This window comes from Neovison vison, chromosome X (genome assembly GCF_020171115.1).
Source record: "Neovison vison isolate M4711 chromosome X, ASM_NN_V1, whole genome shotgun sequence".
Taxonomy (NCBI): Eukaryota; Metazoa; Chordata; class Mammalia; order Carnivora; family Mustelidae; genus Neogale; species Neogale vison.
This window is the reverse complement of record NC_058105.1, coordinates 47,052,440-47,078,949: the sequence shown is the minus strand read 5'-3', so window position 1 is coordinate 47,078,949 and position 26,510 is coordinate 47,052,440. Positions and strand designations below refer to the sequence as shown.

At 37.0% G+C, this 26,510-nt stretch overlaps 1 protein-coding gene across 2 annotated transcripts in view; it reads left to right on the top strand.

Annotated features, from left to right (window-relative positions):
• The window catches only part of CENPI (centromere protein I), a 78,777-nt gene that overhangs the window by 37,276 nt on the left and 14,991 nt on the right, over positions 1 to 26,510 (top strand). For both annotated transcript variants that reach the window (XM_044234975.1, XM_044234974.1), the window contains 6 exons: positions 46 to 110; positions 6,068 to 6,162; positions 12,622 to 12,757; positions 13,663 to 13,787; positions 15,208 to 15,256; positions 15,387 to 15,605. In XM_044234975.1, coding sequence (XP_044090910.1) covers positions 46 to 110; positions 6,068 to 6,162; positions 12,622 to 12,757; positions 13,663 to 13,787; positions 15,208 to 15,256; positions 15,387 to 15,605 — 689 coding nt within the window. The remainder of the gene's footprint in view (positions 1 to 45; positions 111 to 6,067; positions 6,163 to 12,621; positions 12,758 to 13,662; positions 13,788 to 15,207; positions 15,257 to 15,386; positions 15,606 to 26,510) is intronic.

Below are 26,510 nucleotides of genomic sequence, written 5' to 3'. Positions count from 1 at the left end.
TATTAATTAAAGGAATCTTGAATAATCTTTTTTTTTAATTCCTAGAGATGAAACCACTTCTTTTTGACCATCTGGCCCAGCTCTTCTTTACATCAACCATTTATTTCAAGGTAAAAAAAAAAAACACTGTCTTGTTTAAATTGAATAGGAAGTACTGTTTTATGGCCAGTGGTACATGATTCCAAACCCACACTGAAGTGGTGGTTTTTCAGCAGGATTCCCTTGGACCTGGACTTGAGGTACTACATTACTCAGATCAAAGTAAATGCACAGAATTTTCTGTTTTAAAGGTTTTGTTGCATATAATTTTCCTGGACTATTTTCACTTGTAGCAGATGACAAAGTGAATGGACAGGTGGCAAATTTGTGTTAATAAAAAAAAAGTGGGAAGTGCTTAACCTTACTTTGATTGTTGTGGTATTTTTATAGATAGACTTATTTTACAGATATTTATTGAGAACCTACCATGTACTAGATGCCCTTCTTGACACTGGGAATACAGTAATGGCCAAAGAAAACAAAACCCCTGTGACATTCATATTGTATATTTATTACATACTCATTTTCTGCTAATAACATTGTTCCAACCTTATATGATAAAATTAAAATGTGTTGCCATTTTGGGGTATTCCCCAAAAAGACTACTGTGGCTTCCAAGAGTTTTACCCAAGTTAGTTGGAGAACCATTTTGTATAGAATGGTTATTCCTTTTCCAGAAGACAATAAAAGCCATGTTTCTTTTGTAACATTGTTTTCACCTTAAATCACTTACTGTTGGCCCCATTTACAGGAAGATGTTTTGTCCTGGTTAGTGTTTGTCATGTTCAAATGGCACTTTACTAATTACCTGTTAAAATAACTTGGATTTGAGGTTTATTTATATTACTTGTACTTACTACCTGACCAATAGCATCATTCATGTGACAGTACATACCACTTCTCCAAGCCAATGCATTTTTAGGGACTTCATTTTGCAGCCTTTTGTGATTTTCTTCCTATCTTACAATTGGGTTATTTTTTTCTTTTCTCTTACTCCACCAATCTAGAGAGCTGTTTATCTATAAATATTAGATCAGACCATACGAAATTGCCATTTTTTGAAAGATTTGTATTATTTATTTGACAGGGGGTTGAGGGAGGGAGAGGGCAAGCACAGTAGGGGGAGTGGCAGGCAGGAGAGAAGCAGACTTCCTGCTCAGCAAGGAGCCCGATGTGGGGCTCGATCCCAGGAGCCCAGGATCATGACCTGAGCCAAAGGCAGTGGCTTAACTGACCGAACCACCCAGGTGCCCCCGAAATTGCCATTTTTATAGGTCAAAGATATTTGATCAATGGCAATTTCATATGATCTAACCTAATAACTATGTATACATTTATACACATATACATATATTTGAGAACAGGAGTCTGAGGAGAAAAAGGGATAGAGGCAATTAAATAGTTGGTGGGCCAAGGACAGAACTCGGGAATACTCAGTATTCTTAGCTAAAAAGATGAGTCTGTGAAAGAACCTTCTCAAGAGGTATGAAAAGAACCAGAAGAACAGTAGTGCCAAGGAAGAAAAGGGAATATAGGATATGAGAGACTATAGACTCTGAAAAACAGTCTGAGGGGTTTGAAGTGGCGGGGGGGTGGGAGGTTGGGGTACCAGGTGGTGGGTATTATAGAGGGCACGGCTTGCATGGAGCACTGGGTGTGGTGAAAAAACAATGAATACTGTTTTTCTGAAAATAAATAAATTGGAAAAAAAAAAGAAGTAGTGAAGAAATAATGTTGCCATATATCCCAGGAAGATCCAGAAAAATGAGGACCAAAGAAAGTTTCTTTTGAAATCGATAATACAGAAGTTTTGTGCTACCTTTGTGAGCAGTTTTAATGGAAGGTGGGGGGCAGAACCAGATTTCTTTTTTCTTAAAGGGAGAGTCATTCTGGTTTTTATTTACCTTCTCAAGGAAGAGGCTTATATTCTCATGTTAGCAGTGGGAAGCAAGGGCAGTGCTTACCTCCAGATGTTGAAGTGGAATAAGAAAATGTATTCAGAGAAAACAGTGTCCTTGGGTGTTGAGGGAGAGCCAGGATATGACTATAATAAGACAGAAAGCATACTTTGAAGAACATTGAAGGTATAGGTTTAGATTACCATGGAATAGAAGTTCTGGAAAATGTAATTGATGATGAACATTTTTTCATGTGTCTGATAGCCATTTGTATGTCTTCATTGGAGAAGTGTCTGTTCATATCTTCTGCCCGTTTTTTTTATATGATTGTCTGTTTTGTGTGTGTTGAGTTTGAGGAGTTCTTTATAGATACTGGATATCAACCTTTTGTCTGTACTGTCATTTGCAAATATCTTCTCTCATTCCGTGGGTTGCCTCTTTGTGTTCTTGACTGTTTCCTTTGCTGTGCAGAAGCTTTTGATCTTGATGAAGTCCCAAAAGTTCATCTTCGCTTTTGTTTCCTTTGCCTTTGGAGATATCTTAAAAGAAGTTGCTGTGGCTGATATCGAAGAGGTTACTGCCTATGTTCTCCTCTAGGATTCTGATGGATTCCTGTCTCACATTGAGATCTTTTATCCATTTTGAGTTTATCTTTGTGTATGGTGTAAGAGAATGGTCGAGTTTCATTCTTCTACATGTAGCTGTCCAGTTTTCCCAGCACCATTTATTGAAGAGACTGTCTTTTTTCCACTGTATATTTTTTCTTGTTTTGTCGAAGATTATTTGCCCATAGAGTTGGGGGTCCATATTTGGGCTCTCTACTCTGTTCCACTGGTCTATGTGTCTGTTTTTATGCCAGTACCATGCTGTCTTGGTGATCACAGCTTTGTAGTAAAGCTTGAAATCAGGTAATTTGATGCCCCCAGTTTTTATTTTTGTTTTTCAACATTTCCTTAGCGATTTGGGGTCTCTTCTGATTCCATACAAATTTTAGGATTATTTGCTCCAGCTCTTTGAAAAATACCAGTGGTATTTTGATCGGAAAGGCATTAAAAGTATAGATTGCTCTAGGCAGTATAGACATTTTAACAATGTTTATTCTTCCGATCCAAGAGCATGGAATGGTCTTCCATCTTTTTGTGTCTTCTTCAATTTCTTTCATGAGTGTTCTGTAGTTCCTCGAGTACAGTTCCTTTACCTCTTTGGTTAGGTTTATTCCCAGGTATCTTATGGTTCTTGGTGCTATAGTAAATGGAATTGATTCTCTAATTTCCCTTTCTGTATTTTCATTGTTAGTGTATAAGAAAGCCACTGATTTCTGTACATTGACTTTGTATCCTGCCACGTTGCTGAATTGCTGTATGAGTTCTAGTAGTTTGGAGGTGGAGTCTTTTGGGTTTTCCATATAAAGAATCATGTCATCTGCGAAGAGAAAGAGTTTGACTTCTTCATTGCCAGTTTGGATACCTTTTATTTCTCTTTGTTGTCTGATTGCTGTTGCTAGGACTTCTAATACTATGTTGAACAAGAGTGGTGAGAGTGGTCATCCTTGTCGTGTTCCTGATCTCAATGGCAAGGCTGCAAGCTTTTTCCCATTGAGGATGATATTTCCTGTGGGTCTTTCATAGATAGATTTTATGAAGTTCAGGAGTGTTCCCTCTATCCCTATAATTTGAAGCGTTTTAATCAGGAATGGATGCTGGATTTTGTCCAATGCTTTTTCTGCATCAATTGAGAGGACCATGTGGTTCTTCTCTCTTCTCTTATTAATTTGTTCTATCACATTGATTGATTTGCGAATGTTGAACCATCCTTGTAGCCCAGAAAGAATTGGGAAGGATGAGAAGGGGGAAAGGAGGATGAAAGGGGGAAAGAAGCACAGAGAAGTACAGAGTATAAGAAAGGACAAGTGATGAATGGGGCTTTCATTTTGGTAGGTGGCTAAGGATAACAGCAGTGTGACATGGTAGTAGAATTAGCTAGAGACTCAGTTAGTTTATGAGGCTTTTATTATTATTATTATTGTTTTAAAATCATATGGGGGGAGGAGCAGAGGAAGAGGGGGAGAGAGCCTTAGCAGACTACATGCTGTGCGCAGAGCCTGATGTGGGGCTCTATCGCACCCTGACTGAGATCGTGACCTGAGCTGAAATCAAGAGTCAGATGCTCAACTGAATGAGCCACCCAGTTGGCCCAGTTTATGAGGATTTTAAAAGGTAAAAGATTTATATGATCTGAAGAGGAACCAGAGTATAGTTTATGAGGATTTTTAATGACTTACTATTATTTTAGCTGTTGTATAACTTGATTATTTAGCTTAATATAACAAATAAATAATATTTTTTAAAAGTCTATTAAAACATTTCAGTGCTTTTGTTTGTGCTTAGCTGGTTATGTCTATCAGCAAACAACTTTTCTCACTGAAGAATTATGAATGAGAAAATTCTACAAATCTACTGTAACAATGCTATTTTCGTTATGGCATATTAATTTTCTCATTTCTGTCCACATTGATTTATGTCTCCTGTATAATTACAAAAAGAGTGTACATAAATTTAAAAACTGGGATGCCTGGGTATCTTGGTCAGTTAATCGTCTGCCTTTGGCTCAGGTCATGATCTTGGGGTCCTAGGATTGAGTCCCGTATTGGGCTCCTTGTTCAGCAGCGTGTTTGCCTCTCTCTCTGCCTGCCGCTCCTCCTGCTTGTGCTTTCCTTCTCTCTCTGGCAAATAAATAAATGAAATACTGAAAAAAAAATTTAAAAACCAAGATACAAGATTTGTCAAATATAGTCAAATCTATTCATGGTCCATAGATGTTATACCACAGTGAATTTTTTTCTATTATTATTTCTAATTTGTTTCTTTGTAGGAGTAGATAACTATGTTGATCATCTTTGTAGTAAAGATTTCTTCATTCTTTTGGCATACATTTCCAGGAATGAAGTTACTGGATGAAAGGAAAGAGTTTGAATATTTTTCATGACCTTGTTACATGCTGGTATTCCTTTGCCATACACAGTTCTTTGAGGGCAGATGGATATACTGGGTAGAGTACTTAAATAACAAGGGTCTGGCAGCCATGGAGAAAGAATTGGGGTTTGGAAGATGAGACTAGAGTAAAGAAGACTGACTAGGAGGACAAAGTAATCTCAGAGATGTGAAGGCCAGGGCAAGGGTAGTTACGGTGCGATTGGAGATGGAAAAATTGGACATTTTGAAAAGAAAGAAAAATGATAGGATTTTGAGACGAAGAAAAGCATGAAGGACACAAGATGACTTTTATGATTTCTAGCTTGGTATAGTAAAGGAAACAGGGATATTTTGCCTGGAGGAAAATGACTAAGATTTTGTGCGTCCTTTCAAATAATGGGTGGATTGAATTCAAGGTGTCAGTTTCTTTAAAAAGTATTAATTGAACTGTTCTGTGAAGTGAGCATCCTATCACTGGAAATACTCAGATAGCATCTAGGCCAGTATTTGTTAAGGATATGTAATAAAGGTTTCCTGTATTAGGTTTTGGGATGATGTGGAGAGCTTTCAAATTTATAGATTTATCCTCATGAATGCTCTGAGCACATCTCTGTTAAGACTGTGTTTCTATGTAAATGAGGCCCTGAGAAATCAAGGCAAAGCCTGAGAAAGGAAAGAACAGAATTGTTTGTTTTCCAGTTATAGAAGGTAAGATAAATTTTTTGACTATCAAAAAGGGAGTAAATTATAGTTGTGACACAGGGTGAAAAGGATAGGCAGCTCATTTCCATAGCAACTTCAAAGAATCTCTGAGGGGAGATAGTAAGTAGTGGGTGATACTGTATTTGAAGATGTGATATATGTTATAAATGAATGTAATTTAGAGAAACAAGAGTCTGTTCCTGGGCTGATAAGCTGGGGGCAGTCTTGTAGAGAAAACAGCAGTAAACTTGTACTCGTATTCATCTATCTCTTGGAGACTGATCAGGCTGGAGTAGTAGCTATTGGGCTCTGATGCAAGATGCAATAGCTGGATGCAATCATCCCCATGGTCCCTTCCATCTTTAAGCCTCTGGTTTAATTTTTTAGTTCTCAACACTAAAGTGTGTCTGAATGATTTTATGAATGATTTTTTTTTGTTTTCTTTTGCCTTCTCAGTGTAGTGTTCTCCAGTGTCTGAAAGAACTACTGCAGAATTGGCTGTTGTGGCTCTCTGCAGATATCCACATGAAACCTGTGATGAACAGTCCTCTGTGAGTCTTACAACACTCCACAAAAAACGACCTGTACAAAAATGTTTGCATGTAGAGTTTAATAGTGTGTCATGAAACCTTATTGTAAATGCTTAATCATAGTTTTCTAAAAAAATTTTTTTTGTAACTTTTTGCTCTTTTCCCTACAATCCTGTGAGGAAGGGTAATTCCACAAGTTCAGTTCTGTAAATCAGTAAACAACCCTTAAGCCTCTTAAGTGACTTGCAAGAGTTATTGTAGCAAAATATCGGAGAGGGGACATTAGAACTTACATATTTGACTTCCATTCAGTTTAGCTCACCTTAGAAAACATGTTCTTACTTATATGTAAAATCAGTCTGATAATGGCTAGGAAAATCTGTAATTTTGCAGTACAGTTTTGGGGGTTTTTTGGTTGTTGTTTCTTTGATGTCTTTTGATTATATACATTAATCAGTTTAATTGCTTGATTATGTATAGTATTTTCACTTTGGAATAAAGAGCCCCAGATTTCCATTATGTTGATTAATATTAAAGGTGTGTTTTGACTCTTTCTACTAAAATCCTTGGTTTCCCCTATATTAGCAGCCACATTATTCTTTAACATTTATTTTTAAAAATCCTCTATTGTAGAAAACTGCAAACATAATCAAAAGTGTAGGAAATAGTGGGATTCTTTCCTTTTCTGCCCCTCCCTCTGCCTCTCTCCCTCTCTGCTCCTCCTCCCTCTCTGCCCCAATCCCTTTCTAAAATAAATACATCTTTTATTTTATTTTTTAAATGATTTTATTTATTTTTGTGAGAGCGAGAGAGAGTAAGCAGGGGGATGTGGGTGGTGAGAGGGAAAAGCAGACTTCCCACCTAGCAGGGAGCCCAATGTGGGACTTGATCCCAGGACCCTGGGATTGTGACCCGAGTGGAAGGCAGACACTTAACCAGCTGAGCCACCCAGGTGCCCCCAAATAAAATCTTTTTTAAAAAAGTATAGAAAATGATACAGAGTTACCCCTATATGTGCATCATCCAACTTCAACAGTTACCAGGTCATGATTAATTTTTTAAAGGTTTTATATATTTATTTATTTGAGAGAGAGTGAGAGAATGCACACACACACAGGTTGGGGGAGGGCCAATCAGACTCTACACTGAGCAGGGAGCCTGACATGGGTCCTGATCCCAGGACCCCGAGATTATGACCTGAGCCGAAATCAGATGCTTATCTGACTGAGCCACCCAGGCACCCCTAATTTTTTAAAAATTTCTAACACTCCTCACTTTCTCTTCCTCTGTTCCAGATTTTCTTTCTTTCTTTCTTTCTTTTCACAGCATATCTTTTTTTTTATTGTGTTATGTTAGTCACCATACGTCATTAGTTTTTGACATAGTGTTTCGAGATTCATTGTTCTAGATTTTCTTTAATCTTTTTTTTAAGATTTTATTTATTTGAGACAGAGAGAGTGAGAGAGAGCATGAGAGGGGAGAAGGTCAGAGGGAGAAGCAGAATCCCCATGGAGCTGGGAGCCTGATATGGGACTCGATCCCAGGACTCTGGGATCATGACCTGAGCTGAAGGCAGCTGCTTAACCTACTAAGCCATCCAGGCGCCCTGTTCTAGATTTTCTTAAGCAAAAAGCAAAACCCAGACATCATTTCAGCTGTTGAAAAATGATAACCAGTATAACACCAAAAGAATTAATAGCTTTATTTTTTTTCCAATTTATTTATTTTCAGAAAAACATTATTCATTATTTTTCACCACACCCAGTGCTCCATGCAAGCTGTGCCCTCTATAATACCCACCACCTGGTACCCCAACCTCCCACCCCCCCGCCACTTCAAACCCCTCAGACTGTTTTTCAGAGTCCATAGTCTCTCATGGTTCACCTCCCCCTCCAATTTACCCAAATTCCCTACTCCTCTCTAACGCCCCTTGTCCTCCATGCTATTTGTTATGCTCCACAAATAAGTGAAACCATATGATAATTGACTCTCTCTGCTTGACTTATTTCATTCAGCATAATCTCTTCCAGTCCCATCCATGTTGCTACAAAAGTTGGGTATCTATCCTTTCTGATGGAGGCATAATACTCCATAGTGTATATGGACCACATCTTCCTTATCCATTCATCCGTTGAAGGGCATCTTGGTTCTTTCCATAGTTTGGCGACTGTGGCCATTGCTGCTATAAACATTGGGGTACAGATGGCCCTTCTTTTCATGACATCTGTATCTTTGGGGTAAATACCCAGGAGTGCAATTGCAGGGTCATAGGGAAGCTCTATTTTTAATTTCTTGAGGAATCTCCACACTGTTCTCCAAAGAGGCTACACCAACTTGCATTCCCACCAACAGTGTAAGAGGGTTCCCCTTTCTCCACATCCTCTCCAACACATGTTGTTTCCTGTTTTGTTAATTTTGGCCATTCTAACTGGTGTAAGGTGATATCTCAATGTGGTTTTAATTTGAATCTCCCTGAGGGCTAATGATGATGAGCATTTTTTCATGTGTCTGATAGCCATTTGTATGTCTTGATTGGAGAAGTGTCTGTTCATATCTTCTGCCCATTTTTTGATGTGTTTGTCTGTTTCGTGTGGGTTGAGTTTGAGGAGTTCATTAATGAACTCCTCAAACTCAACCCACATGAAATAGCTTTATTTTATCATCATTTTAAAAAAGTTCTAATTTTTTAAAAAGATTTTATTTATTTATTTATTTGAGTGAGAGAGAATGAGTAAAAGTACAAGCAGGGGGAGAAGCAGAGGAAGAGGGAGAAGCAGACTCCCCGCCAAGCAGGGAGCCCAATATGGGGCTTGATCCCAGGACCCTAGGATCACGATCCAAATTGAAGTCAGACACTTAACCAACTGAGCCACCCAGGTGCCCTAAAAACTTTTTTTTAAAGATTTTATTTATTTATTAAGCAGAGAGACAGGCAGAGAGAGAGGGAGATGCAGGATTCCTGCTGAGCAGAGAGCCCGATGCAGGACTCAGTCCCAGGACCCTAAGATCATGACCTGAGCCGAAGGCAGAGGCTTAACCCACTGAACCACCCAGGCACCCACCTAAAAATATTTTTAATTGAAATACAGTTGACATGCAATATTATATTAGTGTACAACATGGTGATTTGACAATTTTATATACTACACAGTACTAACCATGATAAGTGTAGTTGCCATCATGTCACTAACCATGATAAGTATAGTTGCCATCTGCTGCTAATATAGTTATTGCTATATTACTGACTATATTCCCAATGCTGTTCTTTTCAACCCTGTGACTTATTTTATAACTAGAAGTTATTATATCTCTTAATCTCCTTCACCTGTTTTGTCTCCCCCTGCCCCCACCACCTCCATCTCTTCTGGCAGCCATTAGTTCTCTGTATTTATGAGTCTTTTCGTTTTATTGTTCTTTATTCATTTGTTTTTCCACATATAAGTGACATAATATGGTATTTGTCTTTCTCTGATGTATAAAAAATAAGTAGTTCTTAATATCTTTAAATATCTAATCAACATTCAAATTCCCTAGATTATCAGTCATAATCTTAATCTTATTTATACATAATCTTACATAATCTTCCTTATACAAAGTATAAGGATCCCTCAGCTTCAGTTGCATGTAGTTAGTGGTTAGCTTGGTTAGATTAGCTCCTACTTTTCTTTTTTTTTTTTTTAAAGATTTTTATTTATTTATTTATTTGACAAAGAGAGATCACAAGTAGGCAGAGAGGCAGGCAGAGAGAGAGGAGGAAGCAGGTTCCCTGCTGAGCAGAGAGCCTGATGTGGGACTCGATCCCAAGACCCTGGGATCATGACCTGAGCCGAAGGCAGAGGCTTTAACCCACTGAGCCACCCAGGCACCCCAAGATTAGCCCCTACTTTTCTCTATGTTCTTACCCCCATAGTGATCTTTTACTTTGAGATGAGCATGGTGAATAGAAGCTTCTTGGGAGTTGCCTGGAAATTGTTTTTAGTTCTTCATACTCATTTTTGCAGTGTGTCTGTATACCTTGTACATCTTTACTTTTAGAAGGAAATGGAGCGTTATGAGTGTTAAGAGCATCTTGTAAGGCTGTGCTTCTCAAAGTCTGGTCCCTGGACCAGTAGCATCAGCATCACTGGGAACTTGTTAGAGATACAAAGTCTCAGGCCTTAACCTAGACCTACTGAAATAAACTTTGGAGGTAGGACTTAGTAATCTATGTTTTAACAAATGCTCTCATGATTTTTGTGCTAGCTAAAGTTTGAGAACCATGATCATAAATTAATTTAAATGTTTAGCCTCTTCAAATGTCTGAGTTCTGTTAAGAAGAGTATGTTTGAGGGGCGCCTGGGTGGCTCAGTGGGTTAAGCCGCTGCCTTCGGCTCAGGTCATGATCTCACGATCCTGGGATCGAGTCCCGCATCGGGCTCTCTGCTCAGCAGGGAGCCTGCTTCCCTTTCTCTCTCTGCCTGCTTCTCCATCTACTTGTGATTTCTCTCTGTCAAATAAATAAATAAAATCTTTAAAAAAAAACGAAGAGTATGTTTGAGTTTATAATCTTTGGGAAATTTACAATGTGAGTCTTAAGGCACCCTGATATAGGAACTTTGCAATTCCTTTATTTCCAAAATTCCTAGCAGCGTTTTTTTTTCCCAATTTATTTATTTTCAGAAAAACAGTATTCATTATTTTTTCACCACACCCAGTAGCAGCGTTTTAAAATTAGTGTCATAAATTTTGGGAGGGCATTTATTTATTTATTTTTATTTAAATTCAATTAACATATAGTGTGTTGATTAGTTTCAGAGGTAGAGTTCAGAGATTTATCAGCCCTATATAATACCCGGTGCTCATTACATCATGGCAGGGCATTTTAAAAGGAGCTTTGTTAGGCACTTGGGTGGTTCAGTCAGTTGAGCGTCTGCCTTCGGCTTGGGTTATGATCTAGTAGTCCCAGGATCAAGTCCTGCATTGGTCTCCCCGCTCAACAGGGAGTCTGCTTCTTCCTCTGACCCTCACCCTGCTCATGCTTTCTCTCTCTCTCATTCTCTCTCTCAAATAAATAAATTTGAAAAAATATTTAAAAAACATAAAAGGAGCTTTGTTTTCTAAAATTCTTAAACAAATGGACATAAATGTAGGTAACTTTAATGTCATAATACCATTTGGCATTATATAATGCAGGGGGTTTTTTTGGGTGTAAAATGGTGGTTTTATTAAAGCGCAGGGACAGGACCAGTGGGCAGAAAGAGCTGCTATCTATAATACAGTTCTTAGGTTCTCAGTAACTTCTTTTATTTTGGACATATTGATGTAATGCCATGTCCCTCTCATGACCATATGCCACATGACTGTCAAAGGGAGTGAATTGTAGTCGTATTATGTAGGGTAGGAAACCATTCTCAGAAGTGGTCCTTCATTGGGCATTTTTGGTTGATACAGTGAATGGGAAGAGTGTGATACCAGTATTTAGTAGGTGGGAGCCAAGGATGGTAAATGTACTACTGAGGGTGGGGAGAGTAGGAGGCAATCCTGAATAGGGAATTGTTTCATCCAAAATGCCTCTGGTGTCCTGTGGAGAAAGACTTCAAAGGAAGCTGTTCTGAGCAGTTATTATTGTTCAAGTTATTTTAGACACATTTGCCAGGTGCTACCAAAAATCATAGTTTAAATATATTTTCAGATGGCCAGCTGAGTATATGGATGCCCACCTATGTGAATGGTCTCCTAATCTTTCCTGCTCACTCTGGCACTGAGCCATTACAGTGGTGGGTAGTGGTAGAGTCATCATTTCTCTGGCTCTAAGACTATATGATGTTCTTTATTTCTTGTGCATAACCATTGTTGGCTACCTAGATCAGAGGATAAAGCTGTGAAATCACATTTCTAGATCTTTTTCTAATCCACTCAACAGTGGATTGAAGGATAGGGGTGAGTAGATGGATAAATTGAACCAGTTATACCCAGGTATAATTTAAAGACACACAGTTCATTGATTTGAGAAGAATATGACGTATCTACATTTGGTTTTAAGTGGAAGATAGAAAGATGCCAAAAATTTTTCTAATTCAGTTTTCGGATTGAATTGAATTCCAGTTAAAGTGAAAATATTTTTAATAGCATTTCAGCTCAGGAATTCAGCTAAAGCTGGGTCTTGATTTGTATACTTAGAAACTAATTTGCTAAATGCTGTGGTTCCTGGACATAGGGAATATTATCAAAAGTCTTTGTAGAGCTTAATACTTTATTTCTCTGGTATTTAGTAGAATGGTTGCTGAAGATGTTCTGTGAGTAGATCTTAATGATTCCCTGGAGGGCTGTGTAGTTTTATGGTTGATCACTGTGGTTTTTAAAAAAGTCAATTATACATTGGAGCACTGATTGTTTTCTGAAATCCTTAACAATTTTTTGCTATGTATTATTTACCTCTAGCTTGGAAATTGTGAAAACATTTGCTAATATGGATCTGAATGTCATGATTTCTTATTTCAGAGAGACAACTTTAGGTGGATCCATGAACTCTGTGTCTGAACTGATTCACTATGTGGGGCAGCTGTCCATTACTGCAATGCGCTTGGAAAACAACAGTACTTTCTTACTGCACTTTATTTTGGATTTCTATGAGAAGGTAGTACACATCCCAGTTTTTTCTATTTAGATTTTTGTCACGGTGGTCTGCTTTACTGCTCTATTATTTAAATTTTATATATGACTCTTAGTTGGGTTTTGACCTTATTAGCATAGTTAAAATAAGCTACTTATTTTGAAGTTAATGATCATATTCTCACCTGAATAACTGCCTTTCATAAAGTGGAGAAAAGTGCTTTTCGTGAAGAGTTCAGGTACTGCTTTAATAGACATTTCCCGGAAGAATGCAGACCCTAGACAGAAGTCTGTCTCTAGCATCACTTTTTGCTAATTCATTGTACATCCCAGACCCCTGGCAAAAACACAAAAATACCCTGTTGTTTCTTCAGCTCTCCACTTCCACCTTTCAACTGCCTTATTTCTCATAGTACCTATAATTCTGGTCTTCTTCAATTTTTTATAGTATTTGATGTAAAGAGAACTATTATCCTAGAAGTACCCACTAATCCCAGTTTTCCTGGCTTCCTCCCTGTACTGATTGTTTTGTGTTAGATATTTATGTAGAAGTATGCTCCTTTGTTTTCTAGCTTGACAGCTAACTAATATGACAAATCAGTATTAATGGGACTTAAGGTGAAAGAAGCTCTCCCTTCCTCTTTCTTCCCAATTCAAAGATCTCTTCCCAGAAAAAAATGGGATATTTTAGTAATGACCTTGTAGAAATAATCCTCTACGGCAAGTGTGATGTTTAGTGAGGTATATTTTTAAGCAGGCTTATGGCTCCCTACTTTATGAATTATATTCTAATATGAATTATATTATGAATCAGTGAGGCCCAAATCTAGTGTTCTATTATTGCTTATTCTCTATTGCTACTTTGGGTGAACTTGGTTCAGGAGTTCTGGGGAATAATCTATATCCTGATGTTATCATTCTTTCCAAAAGGTGTGTGACATATATATAAATTACAACCTTCCATTAGTGGTGTTGTTTCCTCCGGGGATCTTCTATTCTGCTCTCCTCAGCCTAGATTCCAGTATCCTGAATCAGCTATGTTATATCATGCACAGGTACAAAGCAATTCTTGTGTTTTTAAATGAACACATCATACTTCTGTCTTTGTTTTTCAACTGTACAATAAATTATAATTTATAAATACACTATAATAAACTTTATATAAGATGTAATAAAATATTAAATACAATAAAACTATTTCCATTTTCTGCCAGAATCTATGGAAATAGGAAACATGACTTTCTTTTGGTAATGACCTTCCAAAAGAGTCTATTTTAACTGTGTTTTTGAGGTGTCACTGTGGGGGATATGGATTTTAAAAATTGATAGTTAATGGGAATAAAAGGCACAGCAAAGGGAATATAGTCAGTGATATTATAATAACATTGTATGGTAACAGGTGATAGCAACAGTGAATGGTGAGCATAGCATAATGTATAGACTTGTCAAATCACTGTGTTGTACACTTGAAACTAATGTAACATTGTATATCAGCTAACACTCATTTTTAAAAATTAAATATTCATAGTTAAAGAATTTTTTGTGCAATGGTAGTGGTGCACTCAGCATTTTTCATTCTTGTTGCTGTGTCTTAAAGAAAAATTAGTCATTTACTGACAACTGATTTGGGTCTATGTAGTTTCTCTGATAAAACGAACATTTTTTGGGAGATTGGGGAAAGTATTTTATTGCCAATTATATGAAACTAAGTATTATTTCTAATCCCCTCTAGTTCTTTCATTTATAGGCTTAAATTACACTTTTTAGTCCACAAGTGTTGTAGACCACTTGACAAAACTTGTAGGAATATGCCAAGATTAGAATTTTGTAAACTAATTAAGTAATAGTTCCTAGGCAAGAAAAAAAATTATAAGTTTCTCCTTTATCCTTTCTACTGTACCTTTTTTTTAACATTAAGAAAACATGTTTTAAATCAGTGACTGCTCTTTTTTAAAAAAAGATTTTATTTATTTATTTGAGAGAGAGAGACATAAAAAGCATGCATGGGGGGAGAGGGAGGGACAGAGGAAGAGGGAGAAACTGACTTCTCTTTGAGTGGGGAGCCCTAGACTGTGCTCAATTCCAGGACCCTGAGATCATGACCTGAGCTGAAGTCAGTTGTTTAATCTACTCAGCTACCCAGGTGCCCCATCAGTTTCTGGTATTGAGTCTCTATTAATTTTTTTATAATGAAACATTAAAAGCATTTTCTTCATTGTTTTTTATTTTTTATTCAGGTATAATTTACATGCAGTCAAGTGCATATCTCAAATATATAACTCAATGTTTGAGTCTCTATTAATTTTTATTCTTTGAGAAGAGTGTAGCACAGAAGAATAAAATCCTTAACTAGACAGCTGGGTATTTGTGTATGTGTACATCTGCATATATTTACATTTAAAATGTACACTTTTGTTTATGTTTACATTTCAAAAACATTTAAAGTTCAGAATTTCATTCTGTTCTCCCTTTTAGGTATCGTAACAATTTGACAGCTGCCAAGAAAAATGAGTTGGTACAAAAGGTATGGTTGATTAAAGCTCTGTGTTAAATCACCAGTGTTTAAAAATTGAGTTTTGGATATATATGATCTGGGAATAAGAAGGAAAGGGATGCTAGGTGGTAATGAGAATATTCTTTTTCTTTCCCAATAGACAAAATCAGAGTTCAATTTCAGCAGCAAGACCTATCAAGAATTTAATCACTATTTGACAGCCATGGTTGGTTGCCTGTGGACATCCAAACCTTTCCAGAAAGGATTATATATTGACCCTGAAGTCTTAGAAAAAGCTGGAATAGCAGAGTATAAAAACAGTTTAAATGTAGTTCATCACCCTGCTCTACTGAGTTATGCTGTTTCCTTTTTGCTACAGGTAAGGATATTTGAAAGATTGTTAGATTTTATATAGGAATACTACAATAGCAGAAATATGAAGTGCCATAAATTTAGTGTGTCTGAATTATAAGACATGTTCAGTCATTCCTTTTTAAGTGTTAGCTTGATTTTGGGTATTGTGCTAGGTTCTGGAGATTTGAAGTTAATTTAAGTTTCTGCCCTCTCAAGAGCTTGGGCTTGTGGCAGAGTCAAACTTGTAAATGTTACTATAATACAGAGAGGTGAAATGAGGAAAGGTACAGTCGTGAGAAAGCTGGGGGAGTGATTATTAATTCAGTTCTACGTGGGTAGAGATGGTACCAGGTAAGATAAAGCTGTGGAGAAGTAGAAGGTCTTAAAAATCCTTCTAGACAAGACAGAAAATGTAGGCTAGATAATATTATAATTAGAGTTGGAATCTTTACCAAAGACTGCTGATCTAATGGATATCAGTATTCTGGAAGGGAGGGAGTGTGGTCTTCTCGGGACTTTATCATCAGCCCAGTCATTTTCATTCCTTACTGTAGTGTTAGATCTTTGTTACTTCATTCCTTTATCAGTGACTTGAGGAATTCAAACATGTGGAGGACAAAACAGGATGAGATTACAAATACACTGATAGAATCTAGATTCAGAATTCCCTTAACAGATCGGAGCATTGAGGAATCAAACAAAATGAAAAAGAAATGTACAGAATGGGGGAGATACTCATTGAATAATTGCTTAATATGTACATGCAATGAACCAGGCACTGTGGTGAGTAAGACACATCTGGGTGTTGTCCTCACAGAGCTTACAGTCTAGTTGGGGAGGTAGTCATTAAATAGACATCGTAGAATAAATACTGATGAGTAATAAAGGGACAGTACAGAGGATGATAAAAAAACGTATAGGGATGCTCACCCAGTTCAGGCTTTAGAGAAATGATGCTAATCAGAGCTTTGAATGATGAGCACGATCTTGTTAAGACAGGAGAAATATTTGAAGAAAAGTGCAAAAAGATAGAGCAGGAGACAGTATATTTTTTCTGTTACAGGGCTAGGCGGTAAATATTTTTGGTTTTGTAACCATGTTGTCTCTGTCAGGACTACTCATCCTTGCCAGTGTAGTGTGAAAGTAGCCATAGACAGTGGATAAACAAATGGACAGAGTTGAGTGCTAATGAAAGTTTATTTACAGAAACAGGTATTGGGTTGGATGTGAGCCATGGGCTATGGTTTGCTGGCCTCTATTTAGAGCTTGTCATGTTTGAGGAACTGAAGTAGTAACCATAGGGCTTGAGCAGGGGTTTTACCCTAGCTGAGCAGAAGCATCCAGGGTGCTTTTTCAAAGTATACCTCCTTGATTGCTTCCACCCTGAGAGTCTGGTTCTGATTTAATAACTCTAGGGTGACATCCAGAATCTCCTTTTTAAAATAATTATTCTGATATACAACAAGGGTTGAAAAACCACTGGGCTAGCCTTTAGCATGATAGGAGATGAGGTCTTGAAATGTAGTCAGGGACCAGATAGTGAAAAAAATATTATACAGGCCTTCAAAAACATATTGATTGATTTCAGTATTGGAGTAAAGATTACATTTTTAAATACACAAAGAGATTTCAGAGTTGTAGTTTAGTGATTTTCTGATACTCTTTTTTCACCTTCATAACTTGTCTGATTTATCATATCTGAAAACTTGTTTCAAATTAATGGTATTTACTATTAATAATGGGACTAGTGGATGAAATTTGAAATAATTTTAGTTCTTTTTGCCTCTGGACTAAATCCTACTTATACTGCACAGTGCATGTACTATATTTTATATATATTTAGATATACTGGTTTCAGTTTCTTGGTTTTTTTTGAAGATTTTATTTATTTATTTGACAAAGATCACAAGTAGGCAGAGAGGCAGGCAGAGAGAGAGAGGGGGAACCAGGCTTTGTGCTGAGCAGAGAGCCCGATGCAGGGCTCCTTTCCAGGACCCTGAGATCATGACCTGAGCCAAAGGCAGAGGCTTAACCCACTAAACCACCCAGGTGCCCCTGGTTTCAATTTCTTTTCATGTCTTAGAGGTTGCTTTTTAAAATTTAATTTCATTCCTAGAATATGTAAAGCATTTACCTGATTCCAAATTCTAAACTATAGAAATCTCGCTTCCATCCTTTCTCCTTTTCTCTTCTTTATCTTTAGGTAGCCATTTTTATTGCTTCTTGTTTTTCCCATCAACTGTTTCCTTTCTTTAAACTTAGTAAGCATTGTTTGGAGCGCCTGGGTGGCTCAGTCAGTTAAGCATCTTCAGCTCGGGTCATGATCCCAGGGTCCTGGGATTGAGCCCTGCACTGGGCTCCCTGCTCTGTGGGGATCCTGCTTCTCCCTCTCCATCTGCCTGCAGCTCCCCCGATTGTGCTCTCTCTCTCTTTTTCTGTGTCAAATAAATAAATAAAAATCTTAAAAAAATAAATAAACTTAGTAAGCATTGTTTTATAATCTGTGTTTGATAATTCTAGTATCAGAAGTTTTCATGTGTTGCCTTCTTTTTCTGCTGCTGCTTCCTCATGTTGTGTGTCTGGTTATCTTTGGCCATGTGCTGGATACCTGGAATATTATTTGTAGAGAGGATCAGAAGATTAGAGTGAGATCTTCCTGCAGAGAGAACTTTAATTTGCTTCCTGCAGATACCCAGGAGTTCTGTTTGTCTGGGACTACCCTAATCCAAGTTCTCTGCCTAAGGTTCCTTGGATCATAGGTAATTAGACTGAGAGAAGGCTAATTTACTTCCTGTGAACTCTTACCTTGAGGGTATAGCCTTTTGGGTTTGCGGTGTAAAGTAGGGGTTGGTTTATAAGAGTTCACAATTTTGGCAAACCCTGTGCTTTGACTTTAGGTACCTTAGCCCTTTGAAGCTGAGGAAGTGCAGCTCAATTTTGCAGCTGATGCCTCTGGATTGGCAAATTGGCAAAAGCCAAAAGTGACTTTGAGAATTAGGTTTAGCCATCTGGGTTCTCATCTTCTAGATAATGGCTTGCCTTACCATAGATTTTGGCTTTCCTTACCATAGAGTTAGGTCTTTTTTACATTTTTTTTTTACAAATTTCTTTTGTGTTGTAAATTTCAAACATACACAAGTAGAGAGGATAGTATAATAGACCCCCACATACTCATCGCCCAGTTCAGTCTGTACTCCCACCCAGTTTTACCCTCACCCCACACAATTATTTTGAAGCAAAAACCAAATGTTATACAATCTTGCTGTAAATGCTTCATTATATGCCTTTAAAAGATAGGGACACTTTTAAAAAATTTGTCTTTTTAAAACAGCTTTTTAAAGATATGATTCAAATATAATTTATAATTCACACATTTAAAATATACAGCTCAGTGTCTTCTAAAGTGTATTCTCAGAGCTGTGCTTCATCATAATATATTTTATAATATTTTTATTATCCCAAAAAGAAACCCTAAAACCCTTAGCTGTCACCCCTGTCTCCTCATTCCCTGCCCCCATCCTGGCAAATACTAACCTATTTTTATATCTATGTAGATTCACTTACTCTGAAAATTCATAAAAATGAACTCATACATGTTATTCTGTGAATGGCTTCTTTCACTTAGCATAGTGTTTTCAAGGTGCATCTGTGGCATAGCATGTATCTGTACTTCATTTTTTTTTCCAATTTATTTATTTTCAGAAAAACATTATTCATTATTTTTTCACCACACCCAGTGCTCCATGCAATCCGTGCCCTCTATAATACCCACCACCTGGTACCCCAACCTCCCACCCCCCCGCCACTTCAAACCCCTCAGACTGTTTTTCAGAGTCCATAGTCTCTCATGGTTCACCTCCCCTTCCAATTTACCCAAATTCCCTACTCCTCTCTAACGCCCCTTGTCCTCCATGCTATTTGTTATGCTCCACAAATAAGTGAAACCATATGATAATTGACTCTCTCTGCTTGACTTATTTCACTCAGCATAATCTCTTCCAGTCCCGTCCATGTTGCTACAAAAGTTGGGTATTCATCCTTTCTGATGGAGGCATAATACTCCATAGTGTATATGGACCACATCTTCCTTATCCATTCATCCGTTGAAGGGCATCTTGGTTCTTTCCATAGTTTGGCGACTGTGGCCATTGCTGCTATAAACATTGGGGTACAGATGGCCCTTCTTTTCACGACATCTGTGTCTTTGGGGTAAATACCCAGGAGTGCAATGGCAGGGTCATAGGGAAGCTCTATTTTTAATTTCTTGAGGAATCTCCACACTGTTCTCCAAAGAGGCTGCACCAACTTGCATTCCCACCAACAGTGTAAGAGGGTTCCCCTTTCTCCACATCCTCTCCAACACATGTTGTTTCCTGTTTTGTTAATTTTGGCCATTCTAACTGGTGTAAGGTGATATCTCAATGTGGTTTTAATTTGAATCTCCCTGAGGGCTAATGATGATGAGCATTTTTTCATGTGTCTGATAGCCATTTGTATTTCTTGATTGGAGAAGTGTCTGTTTTTATTGCCAATTAATACTTTTTAGTACAGATGTGCTTCATTTTGCTTATCCATCAGTTGATGGACTTCTGGGTTATTTCCACTTTTTGGCTATTATGATTGATCTTCTATAAAGGTTTGTATACAAGGTTTTGTGTGAACATGTTTTCCTTTCTCTTGGGCATATACTTAGGGGTGAAAATGCCAGATTTTACGGTACCTCTATGTTTAACTACTGGAGGAACTTCCAGACTGTTTTCCAAAGTAGCTGCACCATTTTACTTTCCTACCAACAGTGTGGAAGTGTTCCATTTTCTCCATATCCTCCCAACACTTGTTATTCTCTGTTTTTTTTTTATTCCAGCCATCCTAGAGGGTATGATGTAGTAAACTTATTGTGGTTTCAGTTTTCATTTCCCTGATAGCTGTTTATGTTCAGTATCTTTTTGTGTGCTTATTGCCTGTTGCCCGTTATGTATTTTCTTTGGGGAAATGTCTATTCAGACCCTTTGCCCATTTTTAAATTAGGTTGTGTTATTATTATTGACTCACTGAGAGTCATTTCTATATTCTAGTTTCAAGTTACTTCTCAGATACATGATTTACAAATGTTTTCTATTCTGTGGGTTGTCTTTTCATTTTTTCATTGATCTCTTGAAGGACAGAAGTTCTTATTTTGGTGAACTTTTAATTTATGAATTTTTTTCTTTTGTCTCTTGTGCTTTTTAAAAATGATTTCCTATGTCCCCATCCCCCCCAGCCTCTGGCAACCACCATTCTGCTCTTAGCTTCTATGAGTTTGATTATTTTAGTTTCAACATGTAAGTGGTATCATGTAGTATTTGTCCTTCTGTGTTTTGCTCATTTTGTCTAGCATAATTTCCTTCAGGTTTATCCATGTTCTCATAAATGGCAGGATTTCCTTCTTCTGAAAGGCTGCATAGTATTCCATTGTATGTATATACCACATTTTCTTGATCCATTTATCTGTTGATGGGTATTTAGGTTGCTTCCCTGTCTAGGCTATTGTGAAGACTGCTGTAGTGAAGATGTGAGTTTAGATAGGTCTTCAAGATCCTAATTTCAATTCCTTTGGGTGTATATCCAAGAATAGAATTGCTGGAGCATATGGTAAGTCTATTTTTAATATTTTGAGGAATCGCCATACTGTTTTCTATAGCAGGGCACCAATTTACATTCCCATTAATAGTGTACAAGGGTTGCCTCTTCTCTACATTCTTGCGAACACTTGTTTGCTTTTTGATAAAATTAATCTTAAGAGTTGTAAGGTGATATCTCATTGTGGTTTTGTTTTGCATTTCCGTGATGATTAGTGATATTGGGCACCTTTTCATGTATCTGCTGGCCATTTATATGTCTTCTTGGGAGAAATGTCTCTTCAGTTCCCTTACCTGTTTCTTAATTGGGTTATTTGGGTTTTTTTTTTTTTTTGGCCGTTGAGTTGTAGGATTTCAGATATTAACCCTTTGTTAAATATATGGTTTGCAAATTCTTTTCCATTCATTATGGCTGATTTTTCACTTTGTTGGTTTTTTTTCTTTTCCTATATAGAAGCTTTTAGTTTGATGTTACCCCACTTGTCAATTTCTGCTTTTGTTGTCTGTGCTTTTGGTATCCTATCCAAGAAATCATTGCCAAGGCCAATGTCCAGAATCCTTTTCCTATATTTTCTTTTAGGAGTTTTACAATTTTAGGTCTTACATTTAAGTCTTTAATTTATTTTAATAAATTTATTTTATTTTTTATAAATAATAAATTTATATTTTATAAATTTTTATATTTATGAATATCCACTTATTAGTTATTAATTATTTATTAATATTATTTATTTAAAATGTTAATTATTTTAATAAAATACTTTATATAGAAGTTTTTGATTTATTTCAGGTCAATTTTTGTGAATGGTATAAGGTAGGGTCCAATTTCTTTCTTTCCATGTGGATACCCAGTTTTTCCAGCACCATTTATTGAAAAGACTCTCCCAATTGTGATTCTTGGCACCCTTGTAATTTCTGAGCTCTATTCTGTTCCATTGGTTTGTGTCTGTTTTTATATAATACCATACTGTTTTGATTACTGCGGCTTTGTTATATATTTTAAAATCACGAAGTATGATTTCTCTAGCTTTGTTCTTGTTCAGAGTTACTTTGACTAATCAGGGTCTTTTTTAGTTCCCTATGAATCTCATGATATTTTTTCTTTCTGTAAAGAATGGCATTGGGAGAGGCCCCTTGGTGGCTCAGTTGGTTAAGCATCTGCCTTTGGTGTGGGCCAGTGGCGCAATGGATAACGTGTCTGACTATGGAACAGAAGCGTCTGCCTTTGGCTCAGGTCATGATCCCAGGGTCTGGGAACGAGCTTGCTTCTCCCTCTGCCTGCTGCTGCCTCCTGCTTGTGTGCATGCTCTCTCTCTCTCTGACAAATAAATAAAATCTTAAAAAAGAATGCCATTGGGGTTTTGGTAGGGATTGCATTGAATCTGTACTTTGCTTTGGCTAGTACGGATATTTTACTAATATTAATTCTCTGAATCCATGAACATAGGCTGTCTTTACATTTTTTGCATATGTTTTAATTTCTTTTACTGGTGTTTTATAGTTTCTCATTGGGTAAGTCATTCATGTTCTTTGGTTACATTTATTCCTAAATATTTCATTCTCTTTAAAACTACTGTAAATAGGATTTTAATTTCCTTTTGGAAGATTTTATTTATTAGAGATAGTGTGACCAGGGGGAGGAGCCGAGGGGGACGGGGAGAGAGGGAGAAGGAATCCCAAGCAGAGTCTATACTGAGCATGGAGACTGATGTGGGGTTCTATCTCATGACCCTGAGATCATGACCTTAGCTGAAACCAAGAGTTGGAAGCTTAACTGCCTGAGCCACCCAGGCACCCTCTTAATTTCCTTTGTGGATAACTGATTGTTAGTATATTACTTGTGCTTTTTATGTCATAGCTTAGAAATCACTGCCTAATCCAAAATGATGAATTTATTCCCAGGTTTTGCGTAAGAATAAAGCTCTTTTTTTTAGATTTTAAAAATCTATTTTGTGTTAATTTTTGTATAGGATGTGATACAAGTATCTAACTCCATTTTTTTTCATTTATTTATTTTCAGCATAACAGTATCATTATTTTTTCACCACACCCAGTGCTCCATGCAATCCATGCCCTCTATAATACCCACCACCTGGTACCCCGACCTCCCACCCCCCCCCCGCCACTTCAAACCCCTCAGATTGTTTTTCACAGTCCATAGTCTCTCATGATTCACCTCCCCTTCCAATTTACCCCAGCCCCCTTCTCTCTAACTCCCCATGTCTTAACTCCATTTTTTTTGCATGTGACTCTTTAGTTTTCCCAATGCCATTTGTTGAAAAGATTATTCTTTTCCTATTAAAATGTACTGGAACCCTCAAAACTCAATTGACCATAGATGTATGGATTTATTTTTGGATTCTTGATTCTTTTCCATTGATCTGTGTCTGCCAGTACAAAACTGTCTTGATTGTAGCTTTTGAAATCAGGAAATATGGGACCTCCAACTTTGTTCTTTTCCAAGATTGTTTTGGTTATTCTTGTTCCCTTGAAATTCCATATGAATTTTAGAATTAGCTTGCCAGTTTCCACAAAGAACCAGCTGGGATTCTGATAGGTAATCCCTACATCACTTTGAATAGTATTGCCATCTGAAAATGTTGTCTTCTGATCTGTGAACATAGAATGTCTTTCCAATTATTTGTGTCCCCTTTAGTTTTTGTTAACAATGTTTTATAGTTTTCATAGGATAAGTTTTATACTTCTTTTGTTAAATTTATTCCTGATTTTTTTATATTATTACAAATGGAATTGTTTTCTTTCTTTTTTTTTGAGTATAGTTGGCACAAAAAGTTATGTTAGTTGCAGATGTATAACATAGTGATTCAACAAGTATATGCATTAGGCTATGTTCACCACAAGTGGAACTACTATCTGTCCCATTATATGGCTATTACACTGTCATTGACTATATTGCTTATGTTAGTCTTCTATTCACATGACTTACTTCTTTCATAACTGGAAGCCTATATCCCTCACATACCTTCACCTAATTTGCCCACCCTCCCACCCCTTCCCTTTTGGCAACTATCAGTTCTCTATATTTATAGCTCTGATTCTGCTTATTGTTTATTCATTTGTTGTATTTATTCTGTAGTTTTTTTTGGATACCACTTTTGAGTGAAATCATATGGTATTTGTCTTTCTCTGACTGATTTACTTTACTTAACATTTTACCCTCTAGAGCCACCCATGTTATTGCAAATGGCACAATCTCATTCTTCTTTTATGGCTGAGTAATACTGCAGCATGTGTGATATATGTTATATATATATATATATATATATACACACACACACACACACACACATTATGTATCCCACATCTTTATCCATTCATCTGGATACACATTTGGATTGGTTCCATCTGTTGGCTATTGTAAATAATGCTGCAGTAAACATAGGGGTGTGTATATATCTTTTCAAATTAGTGTTTCCATTTTCTTTGTAAATAAATACCCAGTAGAGGAAATACTAGATAATGTGACAATTCTGTTTTTAATTTTTTGAGGAACTCACATACAGCTTTCCATAGTGGCTGTACAAACTTGTATTTCCACCAACAGTGTACAAAGGTTTCCTTTTCTCCACATCCTTGCCAACATTTCTTATTTCTTGACTTTTTGATTTTAGCCTTTCTGAGAGGTGTGAGGTGATACCCCATTGTGGTTTTGATTTGCATTTCCCTGATGATAAGGGATGCTGAACATCTTTTCATTTGTCTGTTGACCACCTGTATATCTTTGGAAAAATATTTATTCATGTCCTCTGCCCATTTTTGAATAGGATTATTTGTATTTTTTGGTGTCAAGTCGGTGTACATTTTGGATACTAACCACTTATCAGCTATATCATTTATAAATATCTTCTTCTGTTTAGTTAAGTTGCCTTTATGTTTTGTTGAAAGTTTCCTTTGCTGTGCAAAAGCTTTTTATTTTGACGTGGCCCAATAGTTTATTTTAAAATTTAATTTAATTTTTAAAAAGATTTTATTTATTTACTGGAGAGAGCACGAACCAGGGAGGTGGCAAGAGGGAGAAGCTGATTGCATTCTTAGCAGGAAGCCTGATGCGGGGCTGGATTCCAGGACCCTGAGATTATGACCTGAGCTGGAGGCAGACACTTAACCTACTGAGCCACCCAGGTGCCCCAAATAGTTTATTTCTGGTTTTGATTCCCTTGCCTTAGGAGACATACCTAAAAAAATTATTGCTATCGCTCATGTCAGAGAAATTACTGCCTATGTTTTCTACTAGGGTTTTTATGGTTTAAAGTCTCACATTTAGGTCTTTAATTCATTTTGAGTTTGTTTTTGTATATGGTGTAAGAAAGTGGTCCAATTTGATTCTTTTGCATGTAGCTGTCCAGTTTTCCCAGCACCATTTGTTGAAGAGAATGTCTTCCTCATTGTATAATCTTGCCTCCTTTGACATAGGTTAATTGGCCATGTAATTGTTGGTTTATTTCTGGACTCTTAATTCTGTTCCATTGATCTGTGTGTCTGTTTTTATGCCACTTCCATACATTTTGATTAATATAGCTTTGTAATATATCTTGGAATCTGGAATTATGATACTTCTAGCTTTATTCTTTTTCAAGATTGCTTTGGCTACTCTGGGTCTATTGTGGTTCCATATAGATTTTAGGATCATTTGTTCTAGTTCCATTAAAAATTGCTGTTAGAGCTACTCCATGACCCAGCAATCACACTACTATTTACCCTAAAGATACAAATGTAGTAATCCGAAGGGGCACTTGCACCCGAATGTTTATAGCAGCAGTGTCCACAATAGCCAAACTATGGAAAGAACTTAGATGTCCATCAGCAGATGAATGGATAAAGAAGATGTGGTATACACACACACACACACACACACACACACACACGAATACTATGCAGCCATCAAAAGAAATGAAATCTTGCCATTTGCAACGATGTGGATGGAACTAGAGGGTATTATGCTGAGCAACATAAGTCAATCAGTGAAAGACAATTATCATATGATCTCCCTGATATGAAGAATTTGAGGGGCAATGGGGAGGGGGGCTTTGGGTGGGTAGGGAGGGAAAAAATGAAACAAGATGGGATCAGGAGGGAGACAAATCATAAGAGATTCTTAATCTCACAAAACAAACTGATGGTTGCTGAGGGGAGGGGGGTAGGGAGAGGGTGGTTGGGTTATGGACATTGGGGAGGGTATGTGCTATGGTGAGTGCTGTGAAGTGTGTAAACCTGGTGATTCATAGACCTGTACCCCTGGGGCTAATAATACATTACATGTTAATAAAAAATAAATTAATTAAAATAAAACA